Source organism: Amphiura filiformis, chromosome 13 (genome assembly GCF_039555335.1).
Source record: "Amphiura filiformis chromosome 13, Afil_fr2py, whole genome shotgun sequence".
Taxonomy (NCBI): Eukaryota; Metazoa; Echinodermata; class Ophiuroidea; order Amphilepidida; family Amphiuridae; genus Amphiura; species Amphiura filiformis.
In genome coordinates, this window is record NC_092640.1 from 43,407,300 (window position 1) to 43,430,122 (window position 22,823).

General features: G+C 34.9%; 1 protein-coding gene across 2 annotated transcripts in view; it reads left to right on the forward strand.

Moving 5' to 3' along the window:
* LOC140168395 (myosin light chain kinase, smooth muscle-like) overlaps positions 1–20,887 on the forward strand; it is a 44,579-nt gene extending 23,692 nt beyond the window's left edge. For both annotated transcript variants that reach the window (XM_072191777.1, XM_072191778.1), the window contains exons 5-12: positions 3,049–3,133; positions 8,459–8,558; positions 9,160–9,263; positions 13,578–13,719; positions 14,873–15,066; positions 16,730–16,882; positions 17,783–17,900; positions 19,925–20,887. In XM_072191777.1, coding sequence (XP_072047878.1) covers positions 3,049–3,133; positions 8,459–8,558; positions 9,160–9,263; positions 13,578–13,719; positions 14,873–15,066; positions 16,730–16,882; positions 17,783–17,900; positions 19,925–19,975 — 947 coding nt within the window. In that variant the 3' untranslated portion in view covers positions 19,976–20,887. The remainder of the gene's footprint in view (positions 1–3,048; positions 3,134–8,458; positions 8,559–9,159; positions 9,264–13,577; positions 13,720–14,872; positions 15,067–16,729; positions 16,883–17,782; positions 17,901–19,924) is intronic.
* Positions 20,888–22,823: the final 1,936 nt, after the last annotated feature.

Sequence of the window (22,823 nt, forward strand, 5' to 3'; positions counted from 1 at the left end):
ATGAATGGTCGGCTAGTATTAATGCATTCCCTTCATGCATTTCTAAGTTAGTATGTATGAAGCCAATCTTGATGCTGATTTTTAAGCCAAATTTGATGCTGATTACCGTAAAAACTTGATAGTTAGCATGTGCTTACTATCAAGCACTTTTAAACATGCAAACATGAAAAGCCCATCCACAAAAGTGTAAAGGGTTTTGAGCAAATCATCGATAAACATAGTTATATACGAACAAGTAAACCTTAAAATGTGTGTTTCAACCCCATTAGCTCAGTTGGTAAAGCGCGGACTTTGGTACAATTTCATGTTTTTAAAAGCACTCGATAGTAAGCACATATGCTAACTATCGAGCTTTTATGGTATACTATTCGGGTTAGGAGAGTTGAAATCCATACACCCCCTATGGAAGTCCTGACATTAATCTTCCACACAGGGAGTGTGAATTTGAACTGGGGTTACCTCTGAATGGGTGACTCCATTTGAAATTTTTTGGTGAACCGAAGGTGAAGGTACACCTATAGAAGTGTATGATTTACTTGTTTGAAGATTAATATTAGGATCATTAAATTTTACTGGGTGATGAGAAAAATATGTGACATGATCAAGGGGAATGAGTCAGATGTCGCTAATATTGTTTTTGAGATATTGTCAAAAACAGTGTTTAAATTCTTTTGTTTTACACTGTTGTCAGCCATTGATAAATTGCTAAACCAGATGTCCAATTTTGATGGGGTTTGCATCAAATTATAGCATATGTAAACTGCCAGAAAATGATGTAAAAACTTCTAAATGAAAATTGCCAACATGTGACTCATTCCTCTTGATCATATCACATGAGCTTTCTTCTGATACCAAAATCTCCGTTTTGATGAAGAAAAATGGGTGATTAAGCTGTAGATCAGGTCCCACCCCTTTTATAATCAATCAATATTAAATTTTAATAAAATTACAATGTTAATAAAAAAAATACATGAAGGCCCAGCCCTGATAAGACAACCTTTGAATACATCAAATTTTACATCAGAACTCTTCATGTTGCAAAATGGCGCACAGCACCATGGGAGAGCATTTCATTTTCACCTCAGAGCAGGCCTAGTAGCTTGGTCACAGTCATCTCTAGTGCTCACATTTTTCTCATAGTTTTTACAAGAGCCGTGACCCCTTCATGGCTCTAATGCACTGCGTTATTGACATTCCAACATAGACATGCTGTCACAAACCAATAGCACAATGGACTGTTCCAGTTGAAATCCATCCACCCTCTGTTGAAGACATGATCTTTATCTCCCACACAGGAAGTGTAAATTTCAAATGGAATTACCTGAATGGGTGAATTCATTTGAAATTTACACTCCCTGTGTGGGAGATTTAAGGTCATGTCTTCCACAGGGGGTGTATGGATTTCAGATGGAATAGCCCAATATTCAAGATACCAGAGACTTGCACACACTATGGGCCACAATGGCCTCATCCCAATGGCATGGTTCAATAACCTCAATTAAACAACCATAGTGCAAAATTTGACCTCAAGTTACAGAGTATGAGTTTTTGTCCCCAAATTTTCAAAGGACATTCGATGAAAGTACAAATGTATTGGGTTTAAAGAACTGTGCCCTGATGGGTGAGCATGTTGTGGATCCTAGTGACAGAGATGCAAACGAGTCAAGTTGTAATTGATGTAAGCTAATTTAATTAGTATATAGGACAGTGAGGAGACATTGGTCATTTGAACCTTGCATTCCATCAGTGTAAACAGTAGTCTGGTGATGGGCAATTACGAGATGGTCAGGCGTAAAATAAGAAATATTTAATGGCGTAACCCGACCGACCATAAATCCTGCTGATCCAAACCTTTTTATTCCATTTTCAAAAAACTTCATGATGGTCCTCCAGGCGTATTTATGTCAAATTCATCCAACAAAAACCCACCAAATTTGGCCAATTCAAATTAAGTGTAAGTTGGGACATATGCGGGGACATATGTAAACATTACAAACATATTTAAAAGAAACTCAGGTTTTACAAAATTCATTCAAAAAAGATTGACGTAACCAAAAAAGTTTGGGCTATTTTAGTTGACATCCATACACCCCCTATGGAAGACATGACCTTTTACCTCTCACACAGGGTGTGTAGATTTCAAATGGAGTCATCCACTCAGGTAACCCCATTTGAAATTCGTACTCTCTGCATTAATCATGTCTTCCATAGGGGGGGGGGGAATTTCAACTGGAATCATCCACCGCGTTTCTTTATGTACGATTTCTGTCAAATGTTTAATTTTGTTTTTACCCAAAATGCTGAAATAATATTAGTAATAACTGCCAGGATGATTTCATTCCATTTAAAACTGAAATAACAAGGTAAAGTGAAAGAAAACCCAATGGCTATGACAGTTAAACATGGAGTTCTGTGAGGGACTTAAAGCCATATTATAACATTTCTGTCAAAATAGATTAGTATTTATTTTCCATAAAATGTTAGCTTTTACTGTCAGATATGTCCCCATTTAATTTTGAGCCGAACAAGTGAGGTAAAGCAAAGAAAATTGGAATTTACTACTAGCGCCAATACAAGTTACTCCAGCGGTTGTAATACGGCACGACCCTCTGATGTGTAGGGTGTGTATGTATACCCAAGACACCGTGTAATGTACTCTGTTATCGCATAATGATTCGAATAATATTTCCATCATAATAATAAACGACGGTTCCGGTGTTTTATTCAAAATCTCGGATTTTGACAAAACTACAGCACCTAAAGTCTTGATTTTTGCAGACTATCTTTGTTTACTAAAGTACATTACAATCGTGCAAAAACCAGAATTTAACATTTTCTTGAAGGCGTTCTCAACAAAAATGTTATAATATGGCTTTAATGTCATAATATGACTTTATGTAGAAATTGCTCTGTTGATCTACAAATACAACAAATTTGGCTGACATGTGTAAACATTACACATATGCCTAAAAAATCAGCTTTGAAAGAAATGAACAAAGAAATGAAATTGCTTTAACAAACAATAACAACAACATTTGTTTATTTCAGATGAGAAGGCTTTTGAACCAAGAAAAATAGCAGCTAAGAAAGGAAATATCAAGGAAGAATATGATATAAGGGAAGAACTGGGAAAGTAAGTATTCATTTATTTTTATCAAAATTTAATAACAAGGTCTCAAATAGACTATGCCATAGTCAAATTATGATAAATAAAGATATGTTATTATTAATCATGATGAACGCATGTCGGAACTCAAAATTATACTGATGTTTATTAAATTTAATAATAAAATGGTCATAAAGAGTTTATATAACTAATGACAGTAAAAGTAAAGTATACGTGTTACATCATAGCCAATTTTAGTAGGCCAGAAATTGGCCTAGCTTTACATAGAGACCCGTGTTAAGAAAGTTAACCAATCCAAAGTAAGTAGTCCACACGGGAAGCTAACAAACAAAGCAAGTACGGTGACTGAAAAGATCAGATGTGAAAATCTATCAATTGCACACAAATTAATACAAATCAGAGTTTTATGCTTAAATGTAATACCCAGAGTAGGCAAAATGGTCTCGCACTACAAAATGAAGTTCATGTTTTATGTGTTAACCCCATGAGAACAACCTGCCGATTGGTCAAAAAGAAGTTTTCATTATCAATTGGACCAATCAGCAACATTGTTAGAATAATTTCACCACACAAAAAATTGGGGTGAATTATTTGCAAAGCTCCATTCTGATTGGTGAATAAAATGAAGATATCATGTAATTGACCAATCAGAGCCAATGTTAGATTGGCAGGTAGTGCTCAGGGGGTTAAAAGGTACAGAAGAATGTGTCATTTTCTAATTGTCATGATGGTTTAAACTCCCTGGAGCATTTAAAGCACCACTTTGCCTGAAATTTATGATATATTCTACCCTATAACCAGTAATTTTTTGGTAGTTGAGCCACTTGATTTTTCACTCTTTTTAGATGTAAGGCTTTAAAAAACATTGTTTTGGCGTAACCCGACTGACTCTACAATAGGCCGGATCCTTTACTTTTTTTGGCCCCTGAATTAAAAAAAAAATGCTGAAACAAGAAACTGTATGTGTCATAATTGTTCAGAATATGACATGGGACCTCCATTAAGGTTTGACACTATTTTAAAGTGTTGTGATTTGGTATAGTTCACAGCATCTTGCGAATGGTAGTCAGCTTTGGCAAAAATCGCATTGCTCATTTCATAGCGAGTGTAGAATTCAAATATCACAGATATATTTTTGTAGGTCCTGTGGTTCTTGAGTTATGTTGTAGGAGGGCTGAAACACCTGCAACACTTATATAAACGTACATAACTCATTAACAACGATAAATCAAGCAAGGTTTGAAAGTATATGGTTTGTAGAATGAACTTTTGCAAAACATCAAAGTGTTATTTTTTAAATAATATATTGGTTTACATAATGAAAATCAATATTTTTTGGCTGCATCGACCAACAATACCTTGTCTACCCTTAATACTTTGCCTGCTGGCCTAAAGCAGTATTCAGACTTTTTATTGTACGTACAATATTGTATGCAACATATCTACGTTGTTTAATCTATTGCCATTCTATTTCCAGTAATGTTTAAGTTCTAACGAATGTTTGATGACGTAAAATCGATAATATATTTCTACTAGATATTACATGTAACATATTATCGATTTTTCATCATCAAACATTCGTTAGAACTTAAACATTACTGGAAATAGAATGGCAATAGATTAAATAACGAGATATGCTGCATACAATATTGTACGCATAATACTGGAGTCTGTGGAGCGCTTTAGGCTTCATTTTCTGAAAGCTGTCTCAAGAACCACTGAACCAATTACTGGGCTTGTTAGTACTCATTTTAATGCATTTTGCATGCCGATTCCAAATATGTTCATGAAAATATACTATGCTGAATTATTTTAATTTTGAAAGAAAATTCAGAACTTGTCGTCTGCAGGTGACACCCATTTGGAGAGGGTTGAACTCTAACACTTGGTACTCAGTGGTCATTATACAGGTTTTACCCCTGTGTACAAGCTTTACTAAAAACATTGCCCATTTTTCATTGCAAATAGTGTTGTCCTGTAAACAGCTCATTGCTAAGACTAGCATTCAAACACTTTCATGGAGTCATATCTGTACCGTAGATTCTAATTGAAGAATTGAAAAGTGTCACACTTACCAGACCAAAATGACACAAATCCATTATCATGTCATTCTGGTCCAGTATTTGTGACACTATATTGAAATTGTTTGATTTTTTTTAAAAATAAGGAATTCAAAATTTAATGAACATATCAACTGTCATTTTAGTATGATCACTGTATGCTGATGTTGATTAAGGCATTATGTATGATATCTGTTCTTCTTGATTTCTTCAGTAGAGTTGGTAAACAAATGTGATGCGATCAAGCAAAATGAGTCTGATGTAGATCAAAATCAAAATTCATTTTGTGATCTCATTATATGAGCCATTTTCAGAGCTTTATTTTGCTGAAAATCCCATCATAATTAGACTTATGGTTCCAGAGATATGGCCATTTTAAGCGCTTCAGACTCCGTATTGTACGTATAATATTGTATGTACAATACTTTCCGTGGACGCCAAAAAGTATTACACGTGCAATAAATAGTATGTACCGGAAAATATATATTTTGCTACAATCATAGGTTGCTTAATTGATACGGAGTTGCCAAATTTCTAAGAGTTCTAAATTTAGTGAGTGCACGGAATGATGAACATCTTTTAATGTCTTCTTGATTCAACCATGGTAGGTATCATAATACCTACCATGATTCAACTGTACTTGAATTATTATATAATCAATGGGCACCTTTTTAAAGTTAATAATACGTCAGATTAATACTAATATTAATAATATTCAAATTGTAATAATAATATAAATGGCACATTCAGATCTTATTTATTTATTTATAGATTTATCTATTTAGGCCTATTTATTTATTTATTTATTTATTTATTTATTTATTTATTTATTTATTGATTGATTGATTGATTGATTGATTGATTGATTGATTGATTGATTGATAACTGATATTTAGTCATATATTGATTTAGAAAGTTTAAAAGTGTTATTTGTAGGCCTTTGTATTTTATTCTGGTTCTGATTTTATTGATACTGATATTTTTGTTAATTTTTAAAGTTTTGGCATAGCATTCGTTACATTATAACACGCTGTGTTATGAATTTGCAACACCTTTTTACATATTGATATCGTTGAGGCGTGTTATGATAGGCCTACTTATGATCATCACAATACATCCATAAACGTGTTAATGCAGTAACCAGTGGCGTTAGGGGCACGGAAGCCCTCCCCCCATTGATCTGAAATATTAGAAAATCCCACAGGAAAACTGCCGAAAACGGCTTGTGCCCCTCCACCCTCATCAGAACCGGATGCAACGCCTTCTATACTTTTTCATTCATTAATTATAGGCGTATTAATAGTAATGGGTTGAGTTTTTAAAAAGTAATATCCGCCTTTTTTTCTTTCTTTCTGAAATGACATACGGTACTTGTTACAAAAATAAATCAGCATGGAAAACATTTTTTTTCGTCAGAGGCAGATATTTGGCCTATTCAGTGTCATAAAGCTACAAAATAGAGGATCTTTTAAAATCATTTTTAAATATTTTTTTTTATTTTTCAACCTTATTGTTTGTATTTGTAATGTTCACACAATCTGAACATGTGCTTGTAGGACAACGATTTTGAATTAAACATGTTAATTGTGATATTTTAATTCCCCTAGAACACCAGTTAAGCGTCCAAAATTTCGAGTTATTTAACCTCATTATTTCGCTAAAATTACTCGAAAACCCTCCTAAGAGTTGTTGTTACTAATAAACATTTCATAATTTTGGGCAAAGGATAGCCAAATAGTTGACCGAAATCGTATATTTGCACCAATATTTGACTGAAATCGTATAATAATATTACCGCCCCTTCGTGGCTTTATTGCAAGCCAAAGTGTGAAACGAGATTACTTGAAATATATATTTCAGAGTTGAAAGAGTTGCAACCCTACGAATATATTTCTGAAATATGTCTCTCTGATTGGTTGATGGTCAAGAGGATTACGGCATCCTCAAAGCCTGTTGCTGTAATTCTCTAATCGATATCTATTATAGGACCGATCTTCTGAAATCCATACAACCGTGTCAAATGAAATAGTCTCGAATCATAATTTGTGCACGATACAACGTTGAGGCATAAATCACATTGAACAGGTTGAATGCTGGCAAAAGTAGATAAAATAACTATGGGTCGAATTTACATTAATCAGTGTTCTGGGGCCAGGATAACATTTAGGACTCCTTCGAATTCTAAAACAATACTTTGCCAAATGTCCTTGCTTTCATTTTCTCATTTAATTTGTTTTAATTTTAATTAATTTCTTTATCCACTGGCTCTCTGGTAAATCCGGTATTGCCAAATATTTCTTGTCCATTACCCGTGTTAATCTATTTATTTATTAAAATGAACCATCTATTAAATTCCTATAATACAATGTATAGGCCTAGTGTATTTGATAACAAATTTGTTTTTATTTTTGATTGGAATTTGGGTTCCATTACACGATTTCATAATAAGATATGTTTGGGCATGGCGGAATTAGTATATGATTAAAAATAGACATACTCTTAGGCCCCCTTTTTTTAATGTTTTTAGGCCTACATTATTGATATTGTTTTGTAAACATTAAATTTGATGTTTACTCATAATTATGTCTGGAAAGTCAGGGAAAAACTAAGGAGTATCGGTATTTAGTTTCCTGGGAAAGTGGATCAGATGAGCAGTGAGTAAAAACATTTGCCCTAAATCTTTATTTGATTTTTATTGTTTTATGAATTTATTAGGGCTACTGGTAAAGTGCAGAAAAAACCTCCAAACGCGTTTCTAGGATTTTTCATCAGCAGCAGTAGAAATTTCTCTTGCATAGATTTTCTGGTGACCTCGCTTGGATTTAGCAAACAATGAACCGTCAGGGTTATAGCGCGTTATTTAATCTGATTCAACTCGTCGTGGCACGTATATTTATTGCACGTGTAATACTTTTTGACGTCACGAAAAGTATTGTACATACAATATTGTACGTACAATACGGAGTCTGAAGCTAGCCTTAGTGTTGCCCAGAACAATAAAATACAAAAGAAGTTGAAGACTATTATTGATTACATCTCAAAATCAATATTCTTGACATCCGACTCATTTTGCTTGATCGCATCACAAATGATGATGTTTACCAACTCTACCAACCAAACAAGGTACATAAACATGATTATGATTAGTCCAGATATTATTTCAGATTCCCTTTCCATGATTCAGTTTAAAACTTCTCATCTTGATAAGCCTTGACAGATCCCACAACAATGTGTATTAAACAAATGTGTTTTCTTCTAATTCATTTGACAGGGGTAAATTTGGTACAGTAAACAAGTGTGTAGAAAAGAAAACAAAGAAGATGCTAGCAGCAAAATTCATCAAAATAGAAAAAGAAGCAGATAGAAAAGAGGTGAGTTTGTACAGAAACACACTCAGATCCTGATAGCTTTACTCAGCGAGTTGATGAAGAGTGATCCATCTTAGTACATTTTTTCAGTGGTTTCGTTTGAAACTCTCAAGTATGCAAATCAGAGTATGCAAATCAGATTACATCATCAGAGAACATCATTCTCCATTTGTCACAGATTAAAAAGCAGTAACCTCACTATTATGAGCATGGAAGTGTATCTGTGTTGGTAGACATTGTAATTTTAAATAATTAAAATTATTTAAACTTGTGATCTCAACACAACATTAAGACGTACCTCAAACTTTCTGTCACAACTTTGAACTTCATCTTTGAACTTCATCAGAGACTGGCAACACAAGTTCAGGATCATTTTTGTATACAAAAGTGCTAGTGATGAACGTGAAGAAAGTTTTATTATGAACAGTGCTCTGTGTGAGTAAAAGTATCATTAGCAATTATGGAAGCTGGATGCTAGCAAGTCTGCCGGAAAAAAAATACAATTAAAAATCTATTTTTTATAGAAATGTTACAACATGGCTTTACCCTTGTATCTTCTAATCTCTGAATATCTTTTACATTTTGTTTGCCATATTCATTATAGGTTGACCACGAAGTGAGGATCATGCAACTTCTACAGCATCCAAAACTCTTGCAGCTCTATGATCTCTATTCAGCTGGTAAAAACATGTGCCTGGTTTTGGAATAGTAAGTTTTTATTATATAATGTTCATCCTGTGTTGGGGAGGGGGCATGGTGGCACACCTGTCTAAGACGTCATGGTCTCAGGTTCAAATCCCTGCGATGTTTGCACTTAGACAAGGCTCTTCACCCCTATTGCCTCTCCCCACCCAGCAGCAACATTACTTGGAGGAGTCTGGCACAAGCGCTTCAAAAGTGAGATGGGCACTCTGGCCAGTGAATACTGGCTCCTCCCCTCTTTACAATCTCCATCCTGCTTTTTTTAGAGCTGTAAAATTGTGATGAAGATGATAGGAGAGGCAGTATTACACTAGGATCCACAACATGCTCATCTATTGGGACACAATTCTGTAGCCCCCAGCAAACACAAAACGTTTTCGACATCATTTGCAAAAGGTTATAAAAGGTTGTCAGAAAACGTTTAAATGTCGGGTTATATAAAGGGTACATTAATGGTATAAAACGTTTTCATAACATTAAATAACATTTGTTTGTATTTTACTGCACAGCAAACACAAATGTTTTACAGAAAACATTTAAATGTGGGGTTATATAAAGGGCATAAAAACGTTTTAATAACATTCCAAAAACATTTTTGAATGTTAATTTGGGGTTGAAAAAATATTTTGCAAAATATGTTTACCCAAACTATTTACAATAATGTTTTAAAATGTTTTCACGACCTTTATATAACCCGACATTTAAATGTTATTAAAACGTTTTGTAAAAAACATTTTAAGAACATTTCTGTGTTTGCTGGGTGCAAATATTTTAACATAATTAATGTTATTTAAGTGTTCACAAAATATTTGGCCAAAAAGTTTGCAAAAATAGTTTACAATGACATTTCGAAACCATTTTAAAAATATTGTAGTGTGTTTTCATACAAAACGTTTTAAAACGATTTTATGACCTTTATATAACCCGACATTTTAATGTTATTAGACCAAGCTGCCTGTCAAGATGCAGTTCGAGCCATTATAACATCTAGGCTTGATTATGCCAACTCCCTGCTTTATGGTATTACATCGAAAGACTCAAACAGACTCCAACGTCTACAGAACCGTGCTGCCAAGCTCATCTTCAAGGCAAAAAGTATGATCATGCCACACCTCTCCTTCGTGAACTCCACTGGTTACCAATACCTAGTCGCATCCATTTCAAGCTGTTAACCATTGTCTACAAATGTTTCATGGACCTAACAACATCTCCATCATACATCACTGAACTCATTCAGCCTTACATTCCCAGTAGAAGTGGATTACGCTCTGCCCAGGACACCCGGCTTCTCATTGTTCCGCATACACGCACTCTAACTGGTGATAAAGCCTTCTTTGTAGCAGGACCTTTTCTTTGGAACAAACTCCCTCGCCATATCCGCCACTCTCCAACGCTGGCAAGCTTCCAGTCTAATCTAAAGACTCATTTATTTGGTATTTGATTTGTTGTTTGTTCTTGTATGTTTTTTCTTCTTTATTTTCTTTTGTAAAGCGCTGTGATACATGGTTTTCTTTGTAAGAGCGCTATAAAAGTGCCTGCATAGTATAGTAGTATAGTATAGTATTAAAACGTTTTTACCTAGACCAAAACCCAAAATATAACTTATTTAAGGGATCTAGAATGAGCGTTTATGGCGTTTCGACAGTATTTTTTGTGGGACATGAGAGCACCTCAGACGTATCGAATTACATTCTGAATACTGAAGCATGTCTTTCTGATATCAAATAATTTTCATTTTTTGAAATTCACGATATAATACAAATTTTATGACAAATTATCAAAATTTGATATGTTTCAAATTTTTTATATATAACAGTCCTCGAAGTAAATTTTATAAATCTAATGATATATTCTTAAAGTGTATGTAGCTGGGTGGAAAAGCCGACGATCAATTGAAAATTTTGACCTTTTATATTGAAGATATGGATTTTTTTCCCAAAAGACCTAATTTTTTTGTGTGTTTTGGGAAAAAAATCCATATCTTCAATACGAAAGGTCAAAATTTTCAATTGATCATCGGCTTTTCATCCCACCTACATACACTTTAAGTATAAATCATCAGATTTGTATATTTTACTTCGAGTACTGATAAATATCAAAAATATCAATTTTGAATGATTTGCCATAAAATGTGTATTACATTGCGAATTTCAAAAAATCAAAATTATTTGATATCAGAAGGACATTCTTCGTATGCAGAATGCAATTCGATATGTCTGATGTGCTCTAATGTCCCACAATAAATACTGTCCAAACGTTCATACCCTTTCCCTTAAAACGTTTTAAAAACGTTTTTGTGTTTGCTGGGCCCAATACATTTGTACATTCTTTGAAAATTTGGGTTCAAAAACTCATACTCTGCAGCTCAAGGTCAAATTTTGCACTATGATTGTTTAATTGAGGTTATTGAACTATGCCATAGTGTTAGTGTATCCCATCGAAAGCATAAAAAAGAAATGTTTCGTACTCGTAGGAATGCTTAAAAAAAGTGATGGATAAGTTGTCATTTTTTAACATAAAAACAAACAGCAGTGAAATATGAAGCCCCATTCAATTGCATGTAAAGTCAAATGCAGCAAACCTTTGACGAGCGCGACTACCGTGATGTTGCAAATTCGGCGCTAACAACGCGTACGGTGCACAGTTCATTCATAAATTTCCACTCGGCAACAGCAGATCGCCTCAGCAGCCAATCATTGACAAGTGTGTCCAACGCAGTAAATACGCGATGTATACTTACAATACGCGCTCGTCAAAGGTTTACTGAATTTGATTATAGCTATAAGCATCCATACAGACAAATTCTCCAACATGTGACATTTTACTCTTTTAGGTTTTTTCTGTCTCATCCCTTGCCGGGTTTGTTCTCTTTACAAAATTGCAAAAATCCGCTTTTTTGGATGATATTTTAGGTTCTTTTGATTCAGTGAATCCATGACTATAGGAAAATTATTTAATTAGTGTTCATTGTAGAACTTTCCCACCTCGTACACATGGCATATAGAATGTATGTAGGAAGCGGATGCGAACACATGATATTGCACAAACACGATTGGTCAGTTCTGAAAATGTTGCACCTGCACCAGGCCCATACGCAGGGAGTGCCAAATTAGGAAAAGTATACATAAAGTCCCAAAATTTGCGAGTGTAGCGAGCAAAAAAATCAGGTTTTTTACGCTTTTTTGGACAAAAAAGTCCAAATTTTGTCCACTTTTCACAAAAATGCCTCCCCCGTGGAAAAAGGTCCACTTTTTCAAAATCAGCACCCCCCAAATGAAATCCTGCATACGGGCTTCGCGCACTGTATGCCCTCGTGTTGCTATCCGCAAAGTTGCTGGTGTACCGACAGTTCCACGTTGAACACAAAACTAGCAATTTTCCTATAGTGCCATTAACCAGCGTATTCATTACATTTCCTGATTAGTTCGCACCAAATAGTTGTGCTATGGCACACGACCAAAATTGCGCGGGAATAGTTTCACGAGTCCAACACGATACTAACGGTAAGGATTCAGTCTATGCGGTAATATTATTAGTAATATACCGTGTTTACTCTATTAAACATGCCCCTTCTATGAAATGCCCTCTCATCTTCTTTAAAAGAAAATTTGATCAAAAAGCAGAAATGTCCATGCCATAGCATGTAAGAATCGTAATTTAGCTTAAAACTGGCATGTCATGATCACAAAACTGCATGGACAAATCCTATTCTAACTTACATTTCCATTCAATTCATCTCCACAATATAGTAGAATGTTCACATATTTAACTAAATAAATTGCATTCTTGAATAAAAATGCACTTACAAATGTAATTTTGTAGTATTTTCCGATAATAATGTGATCCCTGTATAGGCGCCGCCCTGTTGAATTTCAAACAGGAAGTCATATTTCGTGAATTCGGAAGTCATATTTTGTGGGTTTTTCATTGAAAATTCACTTCTAACACCACCCCACTTTTCGAAAATGCCATGCCACCGGGCGTTTTATAGAGTAAATGTGACACCTTAACCTGGTCCATGGGCCAAAGGAGGCATTTTGAAAATTGAGTTACTGTATTTATTAAATTATACATACAATAGGCTATCAAATTTACTGAAAACACCAAAGGTCTAGCATACTTGGTTCTAAAGTTATGAAGTTTTTTGATGTCTATTTTCTTATGTATTTTATTGTTTTCTCCTCCATATTTTTACCTTTATCTCAGTTTCAAATTTGCCGCCTTTGGCCCCCATGGACCAGATCATGTCACAAATATGGTAGTGGAATAGCAAAATAGAGTACATTTGTAATTTTGTTATTTTTGTTTATTTTTTGACAGTGTATCAGGTGGAGAGTTATTTGACAGAGTAATTAGTGATGAATTTGAGTTGACAGAAAAAGAAGTCACATTTTTCATGAGGCAAATTTGTGAAGGGGTCAAATTCATGCACACTCAAAAAGTGCTACATCTGGATATGAAGGTAAGATTTGATAAAAGGCTTGGTATAGCACTGCATAGCTGTCCATCAACCACTGCATGTGCTGAAGCCCAACACTTGATTGACAGCCAATTTACCTCGGTTTTGTACTGAGTTGATGTTCAGCCAATTGGAAAAGACATAGTATGAGGTTGTCGCCAGACAGTTTGTTTAGTGATGGAAGAGCACAAATCAGCTGGGACCGAGACTAGGTATAGCTGCCCCCCCCCCCCCGAGGGGGGCCAATCTCATTGACCAGTGGGTATCATTCGTCAACAAAGATTCACACAAAAAGGTCATTGATAAGATTAAAGCTCTGTACGTACTGTGTACGTATGAAATTTTGCATGTTTACTCACAATTTACATCACAAAATTCTAAGAATTGGCACAATTCAAAGCATTCAAATCTTGAGTATAGGCTAGCAGTTAGTTCATAATTTTAATATTTTATGTTATTTTTGATATAATGGTAATTACTATATTCGCTCCATTAACCGCCCATGCCCTATAAGCGCCCACCAAGTGACTTTACAACAAGCAAACTGTGATATTATTATTAGTTTATTAACCCTAACAATCATAGATACCACAAAATACCACAATGAAAACCACTGTGCATGCGTGAATCCCAGGGTCTGCGATGACACAATCACCCTAAGTGTTATATGCTCACAGAATTGCTGCCCGGGACAGTGTATCCCGTGTAGCTACCGGTCCGTGATTGTGTGCTTGGCATGCGGGGGTCTAAGGTTCGAATCCCTGGGGTGCCAAGTGACTTCTTTCTTCATCTTCTCTCCTTTTCGTTTCTTCTTAAACTTCCGATAGCAAAAAGCAGGGTTGGGTGTTAGGGTTAGATAACATGTATTTTTCCAAATTAAAGCCCATGCAAATCGGAATCATGGTCTAAAACACATGACACACTGATGATGATGAATGAATATCTTGGGCCTTTTTTATGTATTGTTGGCTTAAACAATGTAAAATTAAGCGTCCACCCAAAATGACTTTGTTAAGCATCCTGGGTGGTTAATGGAATGAATACAGTATTTTTTTCTGTATTTATTTCCTAATCTTGAAGCTAGCATTTATTTACGATAAGTAGTACTGCAGATAATTTAAGCATGTAGATATAAATTATTTTCTTCCACGTACAGCCAGAGAACATCTTGTGTATAAGAAAGAACAGCAACAAAATCAAAATTATTGATTTTGGTTTGGCACAAATATATAAACCGGGTCTCTCAGTCTCATGTGGTACTCCAGAGTTCTACGCACCAGAAATTGTCACATACGATCCTGTAGCTTACACAACAGACATGTGGAGTGTAGGTGTAATCTGTTATATTTTGTAAGTATTAATGTTCTGCGTGCTAGCTATAGGCTTCTTTCAACATAAAGTTTTGAAATATTTTCTCAAAAGTTATCACAAGAGCCACTGAACCCATACTAGGCTTGTTTGTACTTATTTTAATGCATTTTTCATGCTGATTTCAAATATGGTCATGAAACTTATTCAGTAATAAGTATGATACTCACTTTGATGTAGTCTTTGACTCTGCTCAACATAAAAAGTGTTTTTCTCAAAATATCAAGTTCTATCTTAAGAACCACTGACTGGACCAATAACTAGGCTTGTTTGTTCTCATTTTAATGCATTTTTCATGCTGATTCCAAATATGGTCATGAAAACATACAGTTCTGAAATTTTTGAAATTTTGAAATTTGAAACTTGTCATGTGCTTGAAGTTGTGAGCCACACAGCAAACTTAAACTGGTGGCAATACCCATGTTTATGATGCAACAGATTGCAAATAAAGCATTATACAAAGGTACAGGGCATTTCGTGTGGCAACTCTCTCAGATTTCAAAATGGCCGTCACCTATTGATGGATTCCCTCTCTACCTTCTACCCCTTCTCTCTCTCTCTCTCCCTCCCTCTCTCTTTTTTTTTACTCTCCGTGATGGACCTGGGTCTATAATGGCTGTGACTGACCCGGTTCTGTAAGACCCGCATATTTTATACCAAGGCTCCCGCTGGACACAAATTCTTGCGTCCAGACGCATTTTTGTATTGCTGGACGCAATGTTCAACAAATTTTATCAACCCGTTGTGTCCAGTCGGACGTAAGTTGATTCAGCCCAAAAATGAGTGATTATAAGCTTACCAACTTCATCATCATAAAAATCGCAAAAATTACGTTGACTGATCACTCCTAATTCTCCTAATAAAGCTTAATTAATATTCATAACCAATGGACCAATCAGTAAACGAGTTATTGACCTTTCACATTTAACCACTCCCATTTTGCAACACTTCCGGGTCACCAGTCAATGAATGAAAATTCTTACGGCACCGAGACGATGTGAAAAGCTTTTGCTCAAACGTGAGAGCAAAAAATACAACTTTCTAAACTATCGTACATTGTCAGCAAGTTTGCATTCACGTAATTTGTTATTGACAATAATTTTTTTTTTTTTTACGACATGGCATAACTGGGCATTAACAGCAGAGACAAATAAATCAATTAGAAGCTGCTGACGAGGATGCACCCAGAAAGCGATTAACCTCCCTGCTAAAGTTGGCCCTCGATCTAATGGCTGGAATCTTTCAAATCTCATCAGGAATCTGAAAGGGAATAGTCAAATATTTGCATCAAACTACGATGTAATGCGATGCAATACCAGCAATCGTGGGCTTTGTAAAATTGTATTCCCTGTTGCCCAACACATTAACATACATGAACGAACGCACACAAATTTTGTGGGATGCACATTTCCTGACCAGGTTTTACAGTTGTGCATCCGATCGGACGCAGAGTTTTTGAAGGCTAGCGGGAGCCTTGTTTTATACATCAATAAATATCTGAGTATGTAGCTTATTTGATGCTTGTCTGACAGTGCTTGTATCATTTTGTTCCCCCGCATATTTTATACATCAATAAATATCTGAGTATGTGGCTTATTTGATGCTTGTCTGACAGTGCTTGTATTATTTTGTTTCCCTGCTCTAGGTTAAGTGGTTTCTCACCTTTCGTGGGAGACGATGAAGGTGAAACACTGAGCAATATCCAAGAAGGTGAATGGGACTTCGATGATGAATGCTTTGATGAGATCTCAGACCCCGCCAAAGATTTCATTGAAAATCTTCTTACTTTAGAACAAGAGTAAGTACTACCATCCCAATTAATCCATGCAAAGCACTGAGACACAAGGGTATAACCTAGAGTCCGAAGTTTTCTGTTTTACGGAAAACAGAAAAAAATCACAGAATCGGAGGTATAACACGGAAAATGACATTTTTGTATGACGTGACAAAAATTGTTTAAAGATAAGAGAAATAAATATGTAAATTATTACTTTTACATCAAGATATAATTTTGCATCAAGATTAAACAGTTGCCAAACACTTGGAAGTCAAGGTTTGAGGGCAGGGCTTTGAGAAATGAGGAAAATTATGGTAAAAAACAAGGTTAAAATATTTGTTTGAAAACAAGTGAAAATGGCTATTCTGCTAGGAAGTTTTTGTCTCGAAAAACAATTTAGAAATAATCGGAAAAGCAAGAAACATACCTTCATAAAATCAGCATCACTTCCGTCGCATAAAAAGATGATCTGATGAGTGGAAAGTGGCAAAGAATTCGTGAAATGAAGGAATTTTCTCTAGTTTAAATTATCGCAAAAACAAGCATTCATCAAGCGCTTGTGTTACACGAACATTTCAGAGCTGGCATCACCGGTTTTGCATCTAGCTCCTTTACATCAAATATAGTGATAAAAACATGGATTTTGGAACAAAATAAAGCTTGTTCGATGAAATAAAAGGTATGTTTGTATAGCTAAAAACATGCTTAACCTTGATGCGAAATTTTAATTTGATAAATTAGTAATTTTGATCTACTATAGCTCGGATGGTGTAAAAGAAAAGATCACCGCAAAAAGCTGGTTATGACTGTACTAACAACCCTACCCTGGGTATACAAATCCCATTGCACGATCCAATACTTTTTGAACACATTACTGGAGAAAATAAACTGACTTATATTCTGTTCTATATTGTATCCCAGTGAGAGATTGGAGGCTAGTGAAGCACTTGAGCATGACTGGCTAAAGAAGGAAATGAAATCAGCGAAAGCTCTCTCCAAGGGCCGACTGAAGAAATACGTCATCAAAAAGAGGTGGCTGGTGAGTAACAGGGTATTAGACCCGGGGGTACTCAGTACAAATGACCATACGGGGACATGCTGCAAACATGGGTAGCATTTTCAGCCTTCTGGTATATCAATGACCCCTTTTTCAAAGCCTATTTTGGTATATGAATGGGTCCTTTTTTCAAAATTTTCTCAATTTTTTCAAAAACAGCCCATTTTTTCCTTAATCTAGCAAAAATTTTCAAAATTTTCCCAAAATTTGTTAAAACTAAGACAATTTTGGGTAAATTCGGCCGAAAATTTTGACTTTTGGTATATCAATGGGTCCAAATTTCTTGAAAAATTGGTATATTTATGGGTCTACTTCCAAAATCTCAGCGCACGTCCCTACCAAAACCAAACTTGAGTACCCCCCCCCCCCCGGGGGATTAGAAAGCATGCATAGGTAAATAGGAAAATACTATATGTGACCCACTCTGACAAAACCCGCCATAAGTCGCACTCAGCCATTTTGAGATACGCCGAGTCAAAGTTGGGAAAGGGGTGAAAAACCTTGCAGATTTTGTTTTTCAGCTTTTGTTATTTTTTGATTCCTTAATATGTTTACTATAGCCTACTATTGAAAACAAAATATTATTTTACGTCTAAAGCACCCAAATCTAGCATTTTCTGAGCCAAACCAAGTCTTTAAACATGTCATTTTACAACTTTAAAGCCGTTTTTCTTGCATTTGCCGTTTCTTTATGTTTCACTTTCCCCTTCCCATTGAAAACTGTAGAATGAAGACCACATGTCCCAGAAACATAATTTTGGTATCAAATGAAAGCTGAAGAACTATACTAAATGATGACATCAAAAACTCAATTTTCAAAATCAGATTAGTGACTTATGTCTGGTTTTGTGGGAGCGGGTCACATATGGAGTAGGGTGTTAGCTAACCACCCATCCACCTGTCGTTTTGGACAGGCAGTTTGTTTCTGGGACAAGCAAAATTAATGCTTGTGACATAATGCTAAATTCCATAAATAATGCCTGAATAAGTTCTGTGAACTCAAAACAAGACCAGACATGTATGCCTAAATCAGGGCTATATCAATAGCTATTTGAACTGACTGAACCCTCCAGAAGGGGCAGAGGTCTGGTTTATGTTTTTAGGGTCAAATTTTGGACAGGCAGTTTTGGTGAAAATGATGGACACTTGTCTTATCCTAGCTAAGACAGTGATATGGAGGGTGTCAAGGGAAACTAAGCCTATGCTGCTTTTATCAGCATTCTTTTGATCATTTTTGCTGATGTAGGATGCGAGGTGCCTATAAGTGGCTAGTATTGGCTAGTATTGTTTAAATATGGAAGTGTATTGCCTAAATATGGAAGAGGATTGTGCCTAAATATGCAAGTTTATGCTTATATATGGAAGTGGGGTCCTGACTTAATCACTGACTAAATAGCTTTGCATGAGCCTGGTCTCTGTGACCAGGGTTCTGTTCACATGATAAACAGGATGTGTACATACTTGTAAACAAGACTTTCCAACCATATGTCATCGAGCACACGCTCGATGCAGAGGATGATTTAAGCACTTCCCAGCAAGTCTTGCGGTTAGCACAGCTGTGTGAGTGAACATGACACCACTGCCCGCCCACTGCATACACACGTGCATGGTGAAATTTGAATTTTGACAGATAAATTTACAATAAAAACACCTTGAAAAGGTTGGTCGATTTCACATTTTATGTTATCTACAGAAGGTGTGAATTATCCTTCATGCATACATCACTTTAGATCTGAAATCGACCACGTAATAATGACACACGGGCAATTCTAAAACAACATCTTTTGCACAGAGTTCAATGGGATTTGAAAAGTAAAGTGGCAGTTGAAACTCTAGTGATAACACTTTTACAGTGCATGATGGGGCTTCCTTAAATCATCCTCTGCGCTCGATGATCGCCATCACGTAGATGGAACTCTAAAGAATTAGTAAATTTATTTTAGATTAAACTGCTGTTGCAAGTACATCACCACATTTGTGTTTTTGTTATTTTTTTCCACTTGCAGAAAGCGTTCAATGCAGTGAGAGCCATGATACGTGTCAAGTGTGTCATTTAGTGGACTATTTGTACTTTGATGTAATGCTTCTTATCATAGTCTGTTGGAAGATGTGGAAATAAACTATGGTCCATGATTGGATATTACCATCAACTGGCTCATCCACTATAAACAACTTGAAACCTGACGATTCCAACCATCGGTGGATGTGCCTCCTCTGAAGAGCTCGCTTTGGATTATTGTCAACTGCATCCTTGATGAGCACGTATATGAGCACTTACGAGCTTGAAGAGTAGAAGTATCCATGGACAATTTGACACACTTTATTTGCATCTCAAGTCTTCCCCTTCTGGGTGTTGATCGGCCAGAAGAGGCGACATCGTTATCTTGGAATTTTTCTTTTGATTACTATACAAATTACAAAGTGTTAACTACGGCAGAAGAACCATTGATACAGATTGTCTTCCTCCTCGCCCAGGGAGTCTGTGGACTATGAATTTGGAAAAGATTGTAGTTTCCTTTGTCTCTGTTCATATTGTTCTTTGAATTCTATGGGTTGTAGTTTGATTTTGTATATCAGGAACCCTTAGGTCAAAGGTCAAAAGATATTAATTCCTGGTGAATAGACTCATCAGGGTTGTTCATCAAATCAAAAAATTGCATGTGTGACAAAACTTTACTTTTTTTTTAAGATTGATATTTCATCCTTTAGAAATATTAGTGAAAAACTTACAGGTTTGTCACACATAAATTGTTTTTGATATTTACTGCTTTTGTTTTAAAAGTTTGATTAGATAAAGTATCATGACATAGTGAGAACTGGAATTCCCAAATAAATAACTCTATACATTTATGCTTTGAATCAAATTAAGTTAACAAAAACTGAATGTTTAAAGTTTTCATGTTCAAAATGACCACCTAGTGCGAAATTATTTGATTATTTCTTAATCTGCCCTGAGCAATATTAATTAATATAATATAATTCTTGTCCTCTGATATTGATGAAAGAGTAATTCTTCTCTAGATTATTTTTTCAATAATCCAAATCACATTGAATATAAGATAAAGTATTTCACCAACGGTATATTTAAGTTGCATATAAGCTTCATGGGGATGAGGTATATACAAGAACACATTTCTCTACATAGGAGTCAAAAGTGTCCATGTTAGAATATGTAAATTCTAACGTGGTTTAATCTGTAGATATATCACCTTTTAATGTACTTATTGTGAGTTTATGAAACTACCGGATTTCATCCTATTTGTATTTTATAGACACCATATGTAGATAGTATTTCTGAAAGTGATGTAAAAACTAATTTATAAAAAGTGCACATGGTGACGAAAGAGGTGAGTTTGATATCAAAAATGTGGGCTTGGCTCTTTGACGTGGAGGGTGAGAGGAAATCATACTTTGAACATTGTTAGTATGAATTGAAAAACAACCAACTTTTTTGATATCGAATGTATATGATGTGCAAAAAAATACAAAAAAATGTGCTTGTAGGATAGTACTGCTAAATTAACAAACATGTGTTTAGTACTACTTGGCAGTTATATAACAAATGTATTTGGAATGGATAAAGTTACTAAATAGAATTGGAATATAACTGTCATATTTATAACTAGGATGTCTTGCTTTGATTGCTAGAAATTCCCAGGTTTAGAATTGCTAGTAACTAAAGTAGGGCTTCTAGTGACTTTTAATCAAAACATTTGCCAATTTGAGAGAGGTTTAGTAATTTGGTATTGAATTACAGTGATGTAACATAGCACTAGTAATGTGTAATTATATAATTACTTGAACAGAGTTTCAAAAGGTTATATATGGTGAAGTGTATGAAAGGTCAAAGGGCAGTAAAGCCAAAGGTTAGGGTTTATTATAGTTGAAGTGAATACACTATAGTAGTGTTTCTATTGACAAATTGTCCTTAAAAATCTCAATAAGATGCTTTTGAAATGCATATTTTAAAATAATTCATAATAAATATGGGTATTATTTAAAATGCTAATTTTTTTTTGTTTATATCTTTGACAATTATTTGGAACAAAAGAGAAAAAGATGACATGACTTCTGTGATACCATTTGGCTATTTAAAATGAGAAATTTGCCAAAAGTCGGAAAGAGAAATGTGAAAATTACGAAAGGTGATACACGCAAATAGAGAAATATGCAAAAGTATGAGAACCATACAAATATAACATCTTTGAACTACATAGGAAGTTAAAGGTAGGTGACCAGGTTTATTTAGAATATGAACCAAAATCTTGTTGGGAGATGTCGATAATCTGGTAACCAACCTTTAAATTGATTATGTAATGAATTAATTGCATAATGAATTGATTAAGTAATGAAATGATTTCATAATGAATTGTTTTCATAATGAATTGATTTCATAATGAATTGCTTTCATAATGAATTGCTTTCATAATGAATTGATTTTGTAATGAATTGATTTTGTAATGAATTGATTTTGTAATGAATTGATTTCATAATGAATTGATTTCGTAATGAATTGATTTTGTAATGAATTGATTTTGTAATGAATTGCTACCATTCTGCATATCGTCAGCCTACTACATTAATTGCCTTAGTCATTTTTTGTAATTTTGAGAACAAAGTACAAGCATGCATTCAAACATATTTATTCACCAATCTTTGCACAAGATCAAATGATAATGATACAAATGAAAGGGAATAATCCAAAATAATTAGGGTGATTATGTAACTGATGCATGCAATTAGCGTAGTAGGCTGACGATATGTCTCGCATTTCTATGTCTATTTTTCTTCTTGGTGTGCATACTGAAGTACTATACGAATTCCAGCAAAAGGATGGTGGTACAAGTTTCTTACATTATTATTATTATTGCATTAATTAATGCATTGTTGTTCATAACTTAGATG